The 15,907-nt window shown below is 42.3% G+C and overlaps 1 protein-coding gene across 4 annotated transcripts in view; it reads left to right on the top strand.

Moving 5' to 3' along the window:
• LOC106578669 (nuclear receptor-binding protein 2) overlaps window positions 1–15,907 on the top strand; it is a 58,139-nt gene that overhangs the window by 32,938 nt on the left and 9,294 nt on the right. The window contains exons 2-9 of one of the 4 annotated variants that reach the window (XM_045702202.1): window positions 9,460–9,582; window positions 10,549–10,650; window positions 11,801–11,890; window positions 14,118–14,158; window positions 14,361–14,455; window positions 14,720–14,743; window positions 14,827–14,934; window positions 15,085–15,140. In XM_045702202.1, coding sequence (XP_045558158.1) covers window positions 9,460–9,582; window positions 10,549–10,650; window positions 11,801–11,890; window positions 14,118–14,158; window positions 14,361–14,455; window positions 14,720–14,743; window positions 14,827–14,934; window positions 15,085–15,140 — 639 coding nt within the window. The remainder of the gene's footprint in view (window positions 1–9,459; window positions 9,583–10,548; window positions 10,651–11,800; window positions 11,891–14,117; window positions 14,159–14,360; window positions 14,456–14,719; window positions 14,744–14,826; window positions 14,935–15,084; window positions 15,141–15,907) is intronic. The other 3 variants (XM_014157739.2, XM_045702203.1, XM_045702205.1) reach the window with 3 other exon arrangements.

Here is a 15,907-nt window from a genome sequence, read left to right on the forward strand (position 1 = left end):
CTCTGTGTTATGGTACAGCTTTGTGTCTACTGATTCAGGGCTGAGGATCTTTCATCCTGCCTTGCTCTCGTACATTCCATCCTTGACATGGTCTTTAAGAAAATGATGAGGTGAAACTTGAGAGCTTGTCTATCTATGGATGAAGTCGACAGGGACGGAGTATTCTATTTGGACAGGGCCATTAGGACCACCCTGGATGACCTTGCTAATCCTTTCAAAGAGCCAGAACATTTCGGAGCTTTGGAAAGAAATAGTGCGAAGAATGACTGTGCTATTAAACTTGATAAAAGTTTCTAAATGAATCAAAAGGAGTCTGTTCAAATCTCTCACCAGCCATTATTCAGAAGAGCTTCCGGTTAAAGACTTTGGAGAAGATACCATTTGGCTTGGACTGAGATAACCAATGACAAATTCAGTGTTAGGAAATTGTTTGACTGTTTAATTAGCAATATAATTCAAGTTATTCCTTGGTTTGTTGTGGGATGTGCAGTATGGGGATGCTGGTCATTTTCTATTCGTCCAAACTATTTTGTATTTGTCAAAGCAAAGAATAACACTAGATTGTGGGTTGCTTCATCACCATCGTTAGTTTGAAAACCAGTAAACCACAGAACAGAGCACCAATATCTCAGTCCCTTTAATGTTAAGCTGATGTAACAAAATGTAGTAGTTGAGTAGACCTACCCTGAGTTGTTACCTGGTATTAAAATTGGTGTGAGAGAGAGAGAGAGAGAGAGAGAGAGAGAGAGAGAGAGACCTTTGTTATTCTCAGGACCCACACACTTACATTGTATCCCCCTCAGACAAAGGAACTCTTTTTAATTTGTTCTCTGCTACAGTGAGTACAGTACAGAGACACCCACTGCACGGCCATAGATAGTGACGAGCTGCCACATTGTAGAGGGCCTTAATAATATCCTCCCTTCCACCGCTCCCTAATCCTCCCTTGGTCCTCTTCTCTCTGCCTGACTAATTCTAGCACCCTGTCTCTAACACACACAGAGACAATACGCCGGCCCCGTGGCACATGTGGATGAGCTTTCATTTATCATCATTGTGTGTGTAGTGGTGCTGTCTCTAGTGTTGGGATTCCCGGCAGTATATTTATAATCAGCTTCTTTCCAGGGAGGCCTGAGATCAGATCTTCAGTCATTTGTGCTGTCTCCCAAATGGCAAACTATTCCCTTTATAGTGCACTACTTTTGACCAGGTCTCATAGAGCTCTGGTCAAAAGTGTGCACTATAGGCTATAGAGTGCCATTTGCGACGCAGCCCTGGTTTCCTCCAGTTAGGGTTTGGAGCAGAGCCAGAGATGGACATCCACAAGCAATTTATGCCTACTATAAGTGTATCCGGAGTTGGTGTGAAAAGCTTAGTATGCATTTTTGACCCCATTCTCACCCCCCTCCTGTGGCCTAGGTTGCGCCCCCGGCCAGAGGATTGTGGCTGACTGTCTGTGGATTACCTGTGGCTGACTGCTTATGGATTCAACAACATAATTTTTAATCAGCTTGCTGTAGATCATTACATTTGTTTGACATACATTTTAGATAGCTTTGAGTTATATTAGTATCTGACCAGTTTACTTGTTTATCAGTATTAGGAAATGGACTGGTACAGTGAATGTCCAAGATGGCAGCATGTCAAGTCGTTTATCTGTGACTAGTACATTTTAACCTACTAATAACCTATTTATTTATGGTTGAGTAATTTCCTTGTTGTGTAGTGCAAACTATTTTGTTTTGCTGGTGTAAAGATCCCGGGTCTCCCTCAACTCGGCACTTCATTACTCAATGTTTTTAATTTGCTGTTCTTGATTTTGTTATTCTATGGTTTTTACTAGATTACTTGTAGTTTTTCATGTTGTTTGTCTGTAATTTTTGTAATGACTTGGACCTGCCTATCTTGGCCAGGACGCTCTTGAAAAAGAGATTTTAAATTTCAATGAGCCCTTCCTGGTTAAATAAAGGTAAAATGTAAATAGGGTGGCAGGTAGCATAGCGGTTAAGAGCATTGGGCCAGTAACTGAAAAGTCCAAGAGCTGATTAGGTGAAAAGTCTGTCGATTTTCCCTTTGAGCAAGGCGCTTAACCCTAATTGTACCTGTAAGTCGCTCTGGATAAGTCGTTTCCTAAATGACAAAAAAATATAAATAAACAAGCATTTTGAATATGGGTATTTCCACGTAAAAAGCCCCATGAGCATTAACATGTGAAGTTCATAACAGCATATCAAATTTGGTGTCAAATGAAAGCTAAGAGTCTATATTTGTGAGAAATGACAGCATATATAAATGTTTCAACCATTTTCCATCCCAAAAATCTGTAATAAACAAAGGTTTTGATTTCTGGTCAAACAGACGGAAAAGGGCTTAGAAAACATATACCAGAAAAAGTCTTAAGGTATTAGAAATAGTTAAAAACACTATAATGCTAGAAGTAAAGACCCCTGCCAACTAATATCAACATTTAGATTTCATTTTGCTGAAATTATTTGCCTTCTGTAAGTTAAGAAATAATGCCTAGTGTCATTCTGTTACCAAAAACCCACATATCTTGAAGATATTTTCACATTTAAATCCCTCATGAGGAGGAAGGTTAAGGAAAGTTCACAGAAGTTACAAGTAAAGGTAGACCTACCAATTAGTTAGTGTTTTACTGATAACAATTTGGTTTATGATATATTAAGTGATTAAAACACGTCATTCTGTTACCAAATCAGTAACAGAATGACCCAAAAATCTCTAACAGAATGATTGCAAAGTGAATTGGCTACCATGGGAATGCCACAGATGTCTCAAAGTATTGAGGGAGCGTGTAATTGGCATGCTGACTGCAGGGATGTCCACCAGCACTGTTGCCAGAGAATTTAATGTTCATTTCTTTACAGTAAGCTGCCTTCCACATCGTATTACAGAATTTGGCAGTACGTCCAACCAGCCTCACAACCGCAGACCACGCCAGCCCAGGACCTCCACATCCTGCTTCACCTGAGGGATGGTCTGAGACCAGCCATCCGGACAGCTGATGAAACTGTTGGTTTGCACAACCAAATAATTTCTGCACAAACTGTCAGAAACCGTCTCAGGGAAGCTCATCTGCGTGTTGTTGTCCTCAACAGGGTCTTGACCTGACTACAGTTTGGTGTCGTAACCGACCAAAAATTTCTATGGACATTTTTAAAGTAGTCATTGTGCACAGAGTTGTATGGTTTGTTTAACTTTGCAATCAATGTTTTTTGTTTGACATACTTTCAAATTGAAAAATCATAGTCTTAGTGTCATTCTATTACTGTGGATTGCCCATATCTATCAGACTAAATAGACTTTCCAAACAACAGAAAGAGTATTGGCTGAAGAAATATTTAGAATCGGCACCAGTTGGCAGCTGGAAGTGGTGTTTGTATACAAAGCAGTACCGTACCTTCAGGCTCTGATCAGGCCCTACACCCAAAGAAGGGCACTGCGTTCATCCACCTCTGGCCTGCTGGCCCCCCTACCTCTGCAGAAGCACAGTTCCCGCTCAGCCCAGTCAAAACTGTTCGCTGCTCTGGCACCCCAATGGTGGAACAAGCTCCCTCACGACGCCAGGACAGCGGAGTCAATCACCACCTTCCGGAGACACCCGAAACCCCACCTCTTTAAGGAATACCTGGGAGAGGATAAAGTCATCCTTCTAACCCCCCCCCAAAAAAAGATATAGATGTACTATTGTAAAGTGGTTGTTCCACTGGATATCATAAGGTGAATGCACCAATTTGTAAGTCGCTCTGGATAAGAGCGTCTGCTAAATGACGTAAATGTAAATACCTAGAAATAAGTTTTGTCCAAATCGGGTTTTAGGTACTATATATTTATTGTATATTATTTGAATCCTATTAATTACAATGGCCAATTTGGGTGCAATCAATTAGCTTCATTTCTCAGAGATCAATAAAAAGAGTATTGGAACCACACTGCAGGTTCAGTAGTGTAATAGATAAAGCCAACAGTGTTTACAACAACATTTTAACTATGAAATGGATAGGCTGTATACCGTGTATACCCCAGATATTGGTTTTCTCTACAGACATAACAGTGATATTAAAAGCATCTTGTGCGGTCAACACTGTGTTGCGACCTCACGTAAGGCCTATCTGGTCAAGTCATCATGTGCTAATGCCAATCGCCTACGCACCTTGGGTAGAACGCAGCGCTAGGTGGGCAGAGTATGGGCCAAAGCAGCCTGGTAGGATGCCAATGTGGCAGGCTGCTGTCATCTGGGCTGTATATTTATGGCAGTGGGCACAGCAGGGTGGGTCTGTGGATTGGGTGTGGGCTTGTTGATTAACAATGTGGTAACACGGTGGTGAAAGAGGCCATTTTAAATCTGTTTATAACTACAGTATGTGTAAGCTTTTGCATTTTGTGAAGGTGCCTATGAAAATATCTACTGTGCTGCTGCTGCTGCTACTACTACTACTACTACTACTACTACTATGTAATTACTATTTAAGATATTAATAGTAAATTCAATTATAACTTGAAAGCTTATAAGCACTTAAGTAATAGCTTTCATATGGTAGACACCCAAAACGAAATAGCATCACATCAATGTTTAGACATAACGTTTTATCTCAGATTCCCTCTTTCAAATGAATTCTAACACTTTCATTGAAGACATACAGATGTCAGTTGGACCAGCGCCAGCTATCAAAATCACCCTCCCTCTCTCACTCGCTCAAACGCTAAAGCAGCGGACAGAATCTGAATAAATCTGCTACATTGAAATGTATCTGAAATGCATCCAAACACATCAGCAACCGTTGTTTTCTATACAGTAGCTTAATAACTAACACAAGATAGATATTGGTCTCCACTACAACATACAAGTGTCACGTTTCTCGTAAATGCAGCCTTACAGTAGGCTACACCTAGGTTTCTAGCGAACCTAAGGTTACAAATCAACTGTCAAAATGTAGTTCAATCGTGGCCTGGGATAGTCTAGCGGTTAGGGCCACTGCCTTCAGCATGCACATATAAGCCTACCCTGTATGTGTGCGTTGGATTCTGGCCCAAATAACTCATTCGACTGATTTTAGTTACACATAATAAAAAAATCCCCATAAAATCAGTAAGTTTAAGCTAGAGATATCAGAGCTAGAGATTTGAGAGAGATTTGCGTTGGCTGCGTCTCAATCCACCGCATCTGCCAATGTCGGCCTTCTGCTGCGGAAGGTGACCGAGCTACAGCGGTGTTTGTCAGACCATGAGACATCACAAAAATCGGTATTCTCACGAAAACGTCTAACGTTTTGCCTACAACCTGTTATGACCACTCTATGGAAAGGGGAGACTATCACGAACATAATGGTGTTCTCCACTTTGCTCTATTACCCCCAGAAGCGTCTGAAGGTAACCCATACAAACGAATGGAAGTATTGAGGTAGTTTTTTGCCCCCAAAATATAGGGTTAAATATGTGTCAAATAGTTCCTTAGCTTTCTTATATCTCCTAGATAAAGGACAGTCACTTCAAAACCTTATTCCTTATGATTTAAAAAAAAAGTATATTTAGCCATTTATGAATGTGTTATTCAAATGTGTTTCAATGAGCTATAATAGTAAAAGCCTAATTTAATATTTTATTGGAATACCTAAAGGGGTGCTAAAATTCAAAATCAAATAGCGAAATGATCCATGGTATGACCATCTTTAAACAAGTCCATATATTAGCTTAGTACCTCCCCCCCAACGGCTTAGACTTTTAGATTAATGGATAACATAAATAGGAAACAAATAAAATAATAACAGTAGGCTACACCAACATTAGTTTCCATTCATGCAAAGTGTCAGGTAAATTGCCACAGTAGATTTGCTGTGATAAACAAGGAAATACTTTATTTCAATTGTACGTAATGCTTGTCAAATAGATAAATCAACCTTAGTCTTTTAAAAAGGACTGAGTTGTTTTGATGATAATACCAAACAGAGGGCGAAGGTATCTTAAAAGACTTTGGTTGCAAGCAGGAATAAGAAAACACCAGCATCATCTTTTAGGGAGCGGTATATATTCAGCAATCCCTATCCCAGTCTGCTGTCCCCACATGCTTCAAGATGGCCACCATTCTTCCTGTTCCCAAGAAAGCTAAGGTAACTGAACTAAATGACTTCTGTCATCATGAAGTGCTTTGAGAGACTAGTCAAGGATCATATCACCTCCACCCTACCTGTCACCCAAGACCCAATTCAATTTGCTTACCATCCCATTAGGCCACAGACAATGCAATCGCCATCACACTGCCCTATCCCATCTGGACAAGAGGAATACCTATGTAAGAATGCTGTTAATTGACTACAGCTCAGCATTCAACACCATAGTACCCTCCAAACTCATCATTAAGCTTGATGCCCTGGGTCTGAAGCCCTGTGCAAGTGGGTCCTGGACTTCCTGACGGGCCGCCCCCAGGTGGTGACGGTAGAAACAACATCTCCACTCTGCTTATCCTCAAACTGGGGCCTGTTCACCCACGACTGTTCACCCACGACTGCATGGCCAATCATCAAGTTTGCAGACGACACAACAGTGGTAGGCTTGATTACCAACAACGACGCGACAGCCTACAGGGAGGAGGTGAGGGCCCTCAGAGTGTGGTGTTACCTCAGTGTCAATAAAACAAAAGAGATGATTGTGGACTTCAGGAAACAGCAAAGGGAGCACCCCCCTATCCACATCCACAAGTTTTTTAAGTTCCTCTGTACATATCACCGACAAACTGAAATGGTCCACGCATAGACAGTGTGGTGAAGAAGGCGCAACAGCGCTTCTTCAACCTCAGGAGGCTGAAAAAATGTGTCTTGTCACCGAAAACACCCACTAACTTTTACAGATGCACAATTGAGAGCATCCTGTCGGGTTGTATCACCGCCTGGTACAGCAACTGCACCGCCCACAACCACAAGGCTCTCCAGAGGGTGGTGCGGGTTGCACAACTCATCACCGGGGGCAAACTACCTGCCCTCCAGGACACCTACAACACCCGATGTCACAGGAAGGCAAAAAAGATGATCAAGGACAACAACCACCCGAGCCACCGCCTGTTCACCCCGCTATCATCCAGAAGGCGAGGTCAGTACAGGTGCATCAAAGCTGGGACCGAGAGATAGAAGCTGTTTTTCAATCTCAAGGCCATCAGATTGTTAAACAGCCACCACAAGCACAGAGAGGCGGCTGCCTACCTACAGACCAGCTGTGCGGGTGAATTTAGCGCATATTGATGGTTTAACGAGACATCAGCTGGAGATAATCTAGTGCTATCGATGGTATAGGCCCCTTGTTATTTTTATTATATTCCAATACATTCTGAAGGCTACCCGTTAGCCTATCCATTGTCACATAATGAAAGGTGTGAAAACCGATAGATTACTTTTTGTGTTTCCATGGCTGAGCTGATTTGGGCCATCAGTTGATTGACAGCTTGTTGAACAGCTAATTTCACCATTTGCGCCAACCCTGTCTCTTTAATCAAACGACAATGATTTGGTCATTATTATTCAAGCATCTGGCACTTTGCCACACCCATGTGTTAATGTTAAAATCCTCCCACTGCTAAATGGCATATTGTTAGAACTAGCCTATATTGTCAATGTCCTGTGTGATCATTGTATTATACAAGCCTATCATGTTTTGCTGACGAGCACAGGACTGGGTCATTCCACCTCAAAAAGCACAAGAAAAAGATTGTTCTGAAATTGTGCCTGTTAGAAACAGAAAATGTGCATTCCTACAACATTATTTTATTGAAATAAAATGTGATCTCTGAGAAATTAAGATAATTGATTGCACCCAAATTGGCCATTTTAATTAATAGGATTCATATAATATTCAATAAATATATAGTACCTAAAATCCAATTTGGACAAAACTTATTTCTATGTATGGTACTGCTTTGTATACAAACACCACTTCCAGCTGCCAACTGGCGCCGATTCTAAATATTTCTTCAGCCATTCAAATCCTCCTGTAGCAGGATTATTTTCCTCCTGTACAGGGTGGCTTGAGAAGAGGTGATGATCAAATATGGCTTATGCCTATTCTGTAAATGCCATGAAGTTTTGAATGTAAATCTTACATGAGGGAAAACACAGCATATCCTGTAAAAGATCAGTGCTGCTCTGGAACACAGACACAGACAGTGCTGCTGCTCCGTTCAGAGTCAGTCTGGCCTTTTCCCTGACTGTGTCCTCAAGTCTGGTGGCACCACATGACCCTGGCAGTCGGCTCCCTCGCCCAAATCTTTCTCTTTGGCTCTGCTCTTCTCTCTCACATCCTATTGCTCAGGATCATTAAGAGACTGCTGTGTATTAACAAGTGGAATGGGTTTGGGTGCATCGTACAATTTAATACTGCAGTAGATGTGTAGCCGTTGAACCTGTCAGGTTTTCTGAGGGTTTCACGGTAACAGCTGATCTTTGTACTGTTCAACATTTTTCTGACTCCATAGAGACAGGAAGGGCAGCCCTCCTGTATCTGTCAAGAACAGGTTGACCACTGTGGGCCTTTTGCGTTATCTGTACATCAGGGGAAAAGGGATTGGGATAAGCTATCTCGTGTGTGCTTAGCTCTGAGCTGCAATGTGTGACTGACTATTCTCTTGCTGGCTGTATTCTGGGCTGAGCAGTCATCTGTGTTGTGTTAATGCATACTCACTGCTCATCTGAGGCGGAAAGAATGGGAGCCCAGGGCTTGTCTGTCTGTCTGCTCTGCCAGGCTCTGGAACACAGACATAAACAGTGCTGCTGCTGCTCCGTTCAGAGTCAGTCTGGCCTTTTCCCTGACTCAGTGTCCTCATAAGTCTGGTAGTACCACATGCCCCTGGCAGTCGGCTCCCTCGCCCAAATCTTTCTCTCTCTATTTGGCTTTGTCCTTCTTTCTCACATCCTATTGCTCACCCCCAATTTCTCTCTCATCCCCTCTCTCCCAATCTCTCTTTTGTTCTTAGTCCCATCCCCCCTCCCCCTTGTTTCGCCTTTTCATGAATCCATCTCTTCACTCCGGAAGTATCTCTGATCCTCGCTCCCCTTGTCTTTTAGCGTCATCATGACACAGATGGTCGGGGCTGCAGGTTTTTAGCAGTCAGACGTTATGGCACATCAGTGCTATAGAATTGTTGTTTACATAAGATCCATATCTGCCCATTTAATGAATGAAAACCGGTGTCCATTCAGGATTTTAAATGGGGATGCATAGCTTTGCAAAACGGCTGGCAATCCTCCCCATGCAGGGTCATTCTAAATCACCTGTGATGTTTTGTAGCCATAGAGAGCATGGCTGGCTCCGAAACATCTAAATGATTCACAATAATGGCTACATGTAGTACGTTATGGCTGGAACAAGACACATGCTATATTTATGCTTGTTCCTCCTCAGTTATGGCATATGCGGCGCTTGTGAGATCTCATGTGTGTTTGTCTCCCCCTGCAGATCAGTCAAGGTAATGTCCCAGGTGTTGAGAGTGCTTCACTGGCCATGGACACAGAGGAGGGAGTGGAGGTGGTGTGGAATGAGGTGCTCTTCAATGACAGGAAGGTCTTCAAGGCACAGGAGGTACGTCAGACAGAAGCTGTGCACCCTATTCCCTATATAGTGCACTACTTTTGACCAGGGGTTATAGGGCACTATATAGGGAATAGGGTGCCAGTTGGGATGTAGACAGGGTTTCTATTGTCAATGGCTATATGTTCCAATTAGAGGAGGCTGGTGGGAGATCATTGTAATGGCTGAATCAATGGAACGGAGTCAAACGTGGTTTCTATAGGTTTGATGTGTTTGATACCGTTCCATTTATTTCATTCCAGCCATTACAATGAGCCTGTCCTCCCATAGCTCCTCCCACCAGCCTCCTCTGGTTCAATTCAATGTACTTTCATTCTCCAGAGAAAGCTCACCAATGGAAGTAGAAGTCAATGATTTAGAAGTGCATATTTTGGCAAACCACCTACATACAGTACCAGTCAAAAGCTTGGACACCATCTTATTCAAGGTTTTTTTTCTTTATTTTTTTTACTATTTTCTACATTGTAGAATAATAGTGAAGACATCAAAACTATTAAATAACACATATGGAATCATGTAGTAACCAAGAAAGTGTTAAATCAATCAAAATATATTTTATATTTCAGATTCTTCTTGATGACAACTTTGCACACTCTTGGCATTCTCTCAACCAGCTTCATGAGGTAGTCACCGGAATGCATTTCAATTAACAGGTGTGCCTTGTTAAAAGTTAATTTGTGGAATTTCTTTCCTTCTTAATGCGTTTGAGACAATCAGTTGTGTTGTGACAAGGTAGGGGTGGTATACAGAAGATAGCCTTATTTGAAGAATCTCAAATATATATTTTGGTTACTACATGATTCTATATGTGTTATTTCATAGTTTTGATGTCTTCACTATTATTCTACAATGTAGAAAATAGTAAAAATAAAGAAAAAACCTTGAATGAGTAGGTGTCCAAACTTTTGACTGGTACTGTATGTACTCAAACCTCTCCCCACCCCATCTGTTTTTCAGGAAAAGATAAAGGAGATGTTTGAGAACCTGATGCAGGTTGAGCACCCAAATATAGTCAAGTTCCATAAGTACTGGCTGGACATGAGAGAGAGTCAAGCTCGGGTATGTCTGCTATCTATATTGAACAAAAACATAAACACAACATATAAAGTGTTGGTCCCATGTTTCATGAGCTGAAATAAAAGATCCCAGAAATGTTCCATTCTCACAAAAAGCTTATTTCTTTCAAATGTTGTGCATAAATGTGTTTAATGAGGATTTCTCATTTTCCAAGATAATCCATCCACCTGACCGGTGTGGCATATCAAGAAGCTGATTAAACAGCATGATAATTACAAAAGGTGCAACCTGTGCGAAATGTCTAGCTACTTAGCGGGGTGCGCGATAATAGCGTTTCAATCAGTGACGTCACTCGCTCTGAGACCTTGAAGTAGTTGTTTCCCTTGCTCTGCAAGGGCCGCGGCTTTTGTGGAGCTATGGGTAACGATGCTTCTTGGGAGGTGGTTGTTGATGTGTGCAGAGGGTCCCTGGTTCGAGCCCAGGTAGGGGCGAGGAGAGGGACGGAAGCTATACTGTTACACTGGGGACAATAAAAGGCCACTCTAAAATGTACAGTTTTGTCATACAACACAGTTTTGATGGAGTGTTCAATTGACATGCTGACTGCAGGAATATCCACCAGAGCTGTTGCCAGAGAATTTTATGTTAATTTCTCTACCATAAGCCGCCTCCAATGTCGTTTTTAGTGAACTTGGCAGTACGTCCAACCGGCCTCACAACCACAGACCACGTGTGACCACGCCAGCCCAGGACCTCCACATCCGGCTCCTTCATCGGCGGGATCATCTGAGGATGGGAAGGGGGTGTTGAAGAGCATTTCTGCCTGTAATAAAGCCCTTTTGTGGGGAAAAACGAATTCTGATTGGCTGGGCCTGGCTCCCCAGTGGGTGGGCATGGCTTCCCAAGTGGGTGGGCCTATGCCCTCCCAAGTCCACCCATGGCTGCGCCCCTACCCAGTTATGTAAAATCCATAGATTAGGGCCTAATGAATTTATTTAAATTGACTGATTTCCTTCTAAATTGACTGATTTCCTTCTAACTCAGTAAAATCTTTGAAATTGTTGCATGTTGCGTTTATATTTTTTTTCATAATAGATCATTCTCACTCACTCTCAGGAAATGTTTCTCTCCCTTCATCTCTTGGTTTGGTCGGCAGACTGATAGTATCTCTTTCTACTAATCTGTTGGACAGGTCATCTTTATCACAGAGTACATGTCCTCAGGAAGCCTAAAGCAGTTTCTCAAGAAAACCAAGAAAAACCACAAGACCATGAATGTCAAGGTCAGTGTCTCTCCCATAGGGGAAATACCCTCTGACATCCGTGACACTAGTCAGTTAATGACATACTTGTTGATTCCCACAGTACCATGAGTTGGGTTGTGTTCAGTAGGGAGAAACCTCCCTGTTTCAAATGTTATACCTGAACTGTCCAATAAGAACACAGATTTACTTTCTCCGTTTGAAAACGTTTTTCTACCTTGTGCCCTACTGAGCACGTCTCTGACGATTATACTTTGGTAGTTCCCTTTGTCGGTCAGCTCCATATGGAAAAAGTGGTATTCAAGTTAGGACCAAATAAATACTTTACTCCAACTTTACTGTCCCAGGAGGACACGCTCATCCTTCTGGACATTGTTTGTTAAAGTTTGGGAACTAGTTTTGTGAAGTTTCCTTTCAATTTGTTAGTTATTCTTCTGCCTGTTTTGCCTCCCTAACTGGTTGTAATCAGGGTTGGTTAGGTTACTTTTTAAATGTAGTCTATTACATTTACTAGTTACCTATCCAACATTTTTATCAGTAACGCAACTTTTGGATTACCTTAAAGCGGTAACGTAATCTGATTAGTTTCCATGACTTTTGGATTACTTTCCTCTTAAAAGGCATTAGAAGAAGACCAAAAGGATCCATCAAACGCATTTGGTGTCATCATCATAGTGGTCTCTGACTTGTGGTTAAACTCGCTCAGGTGTAACAAACTTAAACTTGCGCCTATTTTCAATGCTGAATTGAATATCATTGAGAAAACAAAGGTGTCAATGTATTTTTTTCTACCAACCATTCTTTCTAAAGATATAATCATCAAATTTTTCAAAAGTGTCTAATCTGATTACTAGTAACGTAACAGATTTACCGTTTTTTGGGAATCAGATTACATGTAACTCCCCAACCCTGGTTTTAAGTAAAATGACTGGCACGAATGAGTCGACATAGTCTGTTAAGCCGGGTCACAACCTTGCCCACAGTCATGCGGTTTCACCATGTCTTTGAATGATACTCACAAGTGTTGTCTTGTATGTCTCGACTGAGTGCATGCTCAGGCTGCCCTGGATCGAACCAGCTTTTGCGACCGCTGTCTCCTGCTGCGTACAAGCTCTCCCGAGAGCCGTGTAGCCTTGCTTAGAAAGCTTGCTGGGACTGAAGTTGACTTTCCTCTCCAGGGTGGTCATCTGAAGATCCTCTCCTACAAGACCGTACTGCTCGTGGCTTTGGCCTCGGCTTAACACGTTGGAGATCTCCATGCGTTATCCGTTCACCCCACCCCGCCCTTGACAACTCAAAGGTGACGTTGCGTCCTTATGCAGCCTTCACCCCTAAGGTCATGACTATGTCCTACAGGTCTCTAGCTTTTGAACTTTTTCCATTTCTGCCTCCTCCGTTTGCTTCTGAGGAGCAATGAAAGTTACATGCCCTATGGCCGGTAATGGCGTTACGCAGGTATATTGAGCGGACCAGGGGTGTCAGTTTGTGCGACCAACTATTAGTTTTGGTAATCCGGCTTGTGGTAGAGTGCTTTCTAAGCAGCGTCTCTCCCACTGGATTGTGGAGGCTATTGCTCTGGCATATGACAGCAAAAGGCAAGAATTACCTACACCAGGGGTCTGGTGGCATCTTGGGTGTTGTTTAAAGGGTTGCCTGTAGGAGATATTTGTGCTGTGGTGAGTTGGGCATCACCACGCACTTTTGTGAGGTTTTATCGCTTGATGTCACTGCCCCCAGTGTAGCCCATATCATGCTTTCAACTGGGGCATGAGAAGGTCATTAGGCAGGGCAAATTGCAGATAGGCTGATTGCACAATACCCAAGTACCACAGGTTTTCCTGTCGGGTTGGAATTCTGGGTAGGCTATTTCATTTGGTGTCCACTTGGGCGTGATTTCATATCCCCATAACCATGTTGTACCAAGCTGACCGACTGAAATGGAATGTTCCATTATGACTATAACTACTGTTCCCTGAAAGAGGGAAACAAGGTACAACACCTGTTCGGCCCCATGCTGCCTAGTTCTGGGCTCAGTGAAGTGGGGTACTGAATTGAAAGGATGAATCCTTGTCAGGCGCGATTCTAATGTTATTCAGTAGAGGGTGCTAGCGAGCCAACTCCCCATAGCTGTGTTGTACCTCGTTTCCCTCCTTCAGGAAACAGTATTTGCAGTCATAATTGTATGTTTACTGTTCCCGCATACCGTATTCCACTATTTAAGTGTCTGCTGTTCACTCTGTCATTCCAGGCTTGGAAGAGATGGTGTACCCAAATTCTCTCTGCCCTCAGGTAAGACCAATAACTTTCTCTCATCCCCTCGATTTATATCCAATGGCAGTCTGAACTATTAATCTAGGACTGGGGTCTTTAACTCTTGTTCCAGTCCAGCACTAACATATCTGATTTTACTAATCATGTTCCAGCAGCTCTCCAGGGCCAAAGTGTTCAGTCAAGTGAATGGATCTTCAATTGCCATCTTATTTACCCCCAGTTACCTGCACTCCTGTGAGCCGCCCATCATCCATGGCAACCTGACCTGTGACACCATCTTCATCCAACACAACGGCCTCATCAAGATTGGCTCAGGTCTTAGACTGCAGACTTTCTACCTAATCCTAACCTAAATATAACCTATACCTAACCCTGTGGTAACATGCATTAGGAACAGTTCAATTGTGACTTGAGAGCTTCATCTGAATAAATGGTAGCAGTAACAGTTAGCATTGCATGCTAGCAAACCCCTATACTGTACATTGTGTGTACTACAATTGCCCAAATATGTATTATCATTGTTCTTCTATCTATGCAACTGAAGTTAATACTGGACACCCTGCTCTTTTCTATCCACAGTATGGCACCGGTTGTTTGTGAATGGTAAGAACCATATAAGTGTGCCGCACATCTAATTATCAGTGAACGTCACAATATTCTGTGTGGTCTGGGTTTGATTTTTCTAGCTGTCTGTCTTGTCCTCCCAGTGTTTCCGGAGGCCAGTGTTCATGGTAAAGTCCGTGCACACCGAGACGAGCAGAGGAACCTGCACTTCTTCTCTCCTGAATACGGCTGTGAGCGTTTTACTGAGCCTTCCTCGATTCTGTCTGGTCTTCATACTTTTATTGGTTGCCAGTTTCACTACGGAAATTCCCACCATGCTGTGACTAGGCAGTTAATATCATACATGTTAGAATAAACGTTCTCTCTCTCTCTGTGTCTAGCGGCTGAGGATGACTATGCCATTGACATCTTCTCCTTTGGGATTTGTGCTCTAGAGGTGAGCACCCAGCTGCAATAGTTTATAAATGTATTATAAACCTTACTCTCCGTCCTTACGGACGATAAGAAAAGTATTTCATTCTAATCAATGAATTTTGTCTTTTAGGACAGTGAAGCACTGCTAGCAAATCTGAGCTTTGTGTATATAAAACAGTTGTATTAAGTTATTGAAATGTGTAGGCCTGTGACAATCCGTACAGAAAAGATTAACATCAGGAAATGGAGTTTGCTCTTCATTTTTTTTTATTGTTCTCTTAAAGTTTTTCTTATGTAGGCTTACACAGGAAAAAGGATACATTACAGTGGTAAGGTAATAGGGCCTATAGCATTGTGAATTCCACAACAGTAGCACAAACATCACCTATCAAGCATTCATGATCAAAACAGTGGCTTCTGATACCCAAGTGCCTGCCATGAACAGGCACACAAACATAACACCAAAATGTTGCTACAGACCTTCTTTACAGCACATCTTTATAAACAATTGATCATTAGAAAACTCTTTTGCAATTGTTAGCACAGCTGAAAACTGTTGTTCTGATTAAAGAAGCAATAAAACTGACCTTCTTTAGACTAGTTGAGTATCTGGAGCATCAGCATTTGTGGGTTCGATTACAGGCTCAGAATGGCCAGGAACAAAGAACTTCCTTCTGAAACTTGTCAGTCTATTCTTATTCTGAGAAATGAAGGCTATTCCATGCGAGAAATTGCCCAAAAACTGAAGATCTCGAACAACGCTGTGTACTACTCCCTTCACAGAACAGC

Source organism: Salmo salar, chromosome ssa19, assembly GCF_905237065.1.
Source record: "Salmo salar chromosome ssa19, Ssal_v3.1, whole genome shotgun sequence".
Lineage (NCBI taxonomy): Eukaryota > Metazoa > Chordata > Actinopteri > Salmoniformes > Salmonidae > Salmo > Salmo salar.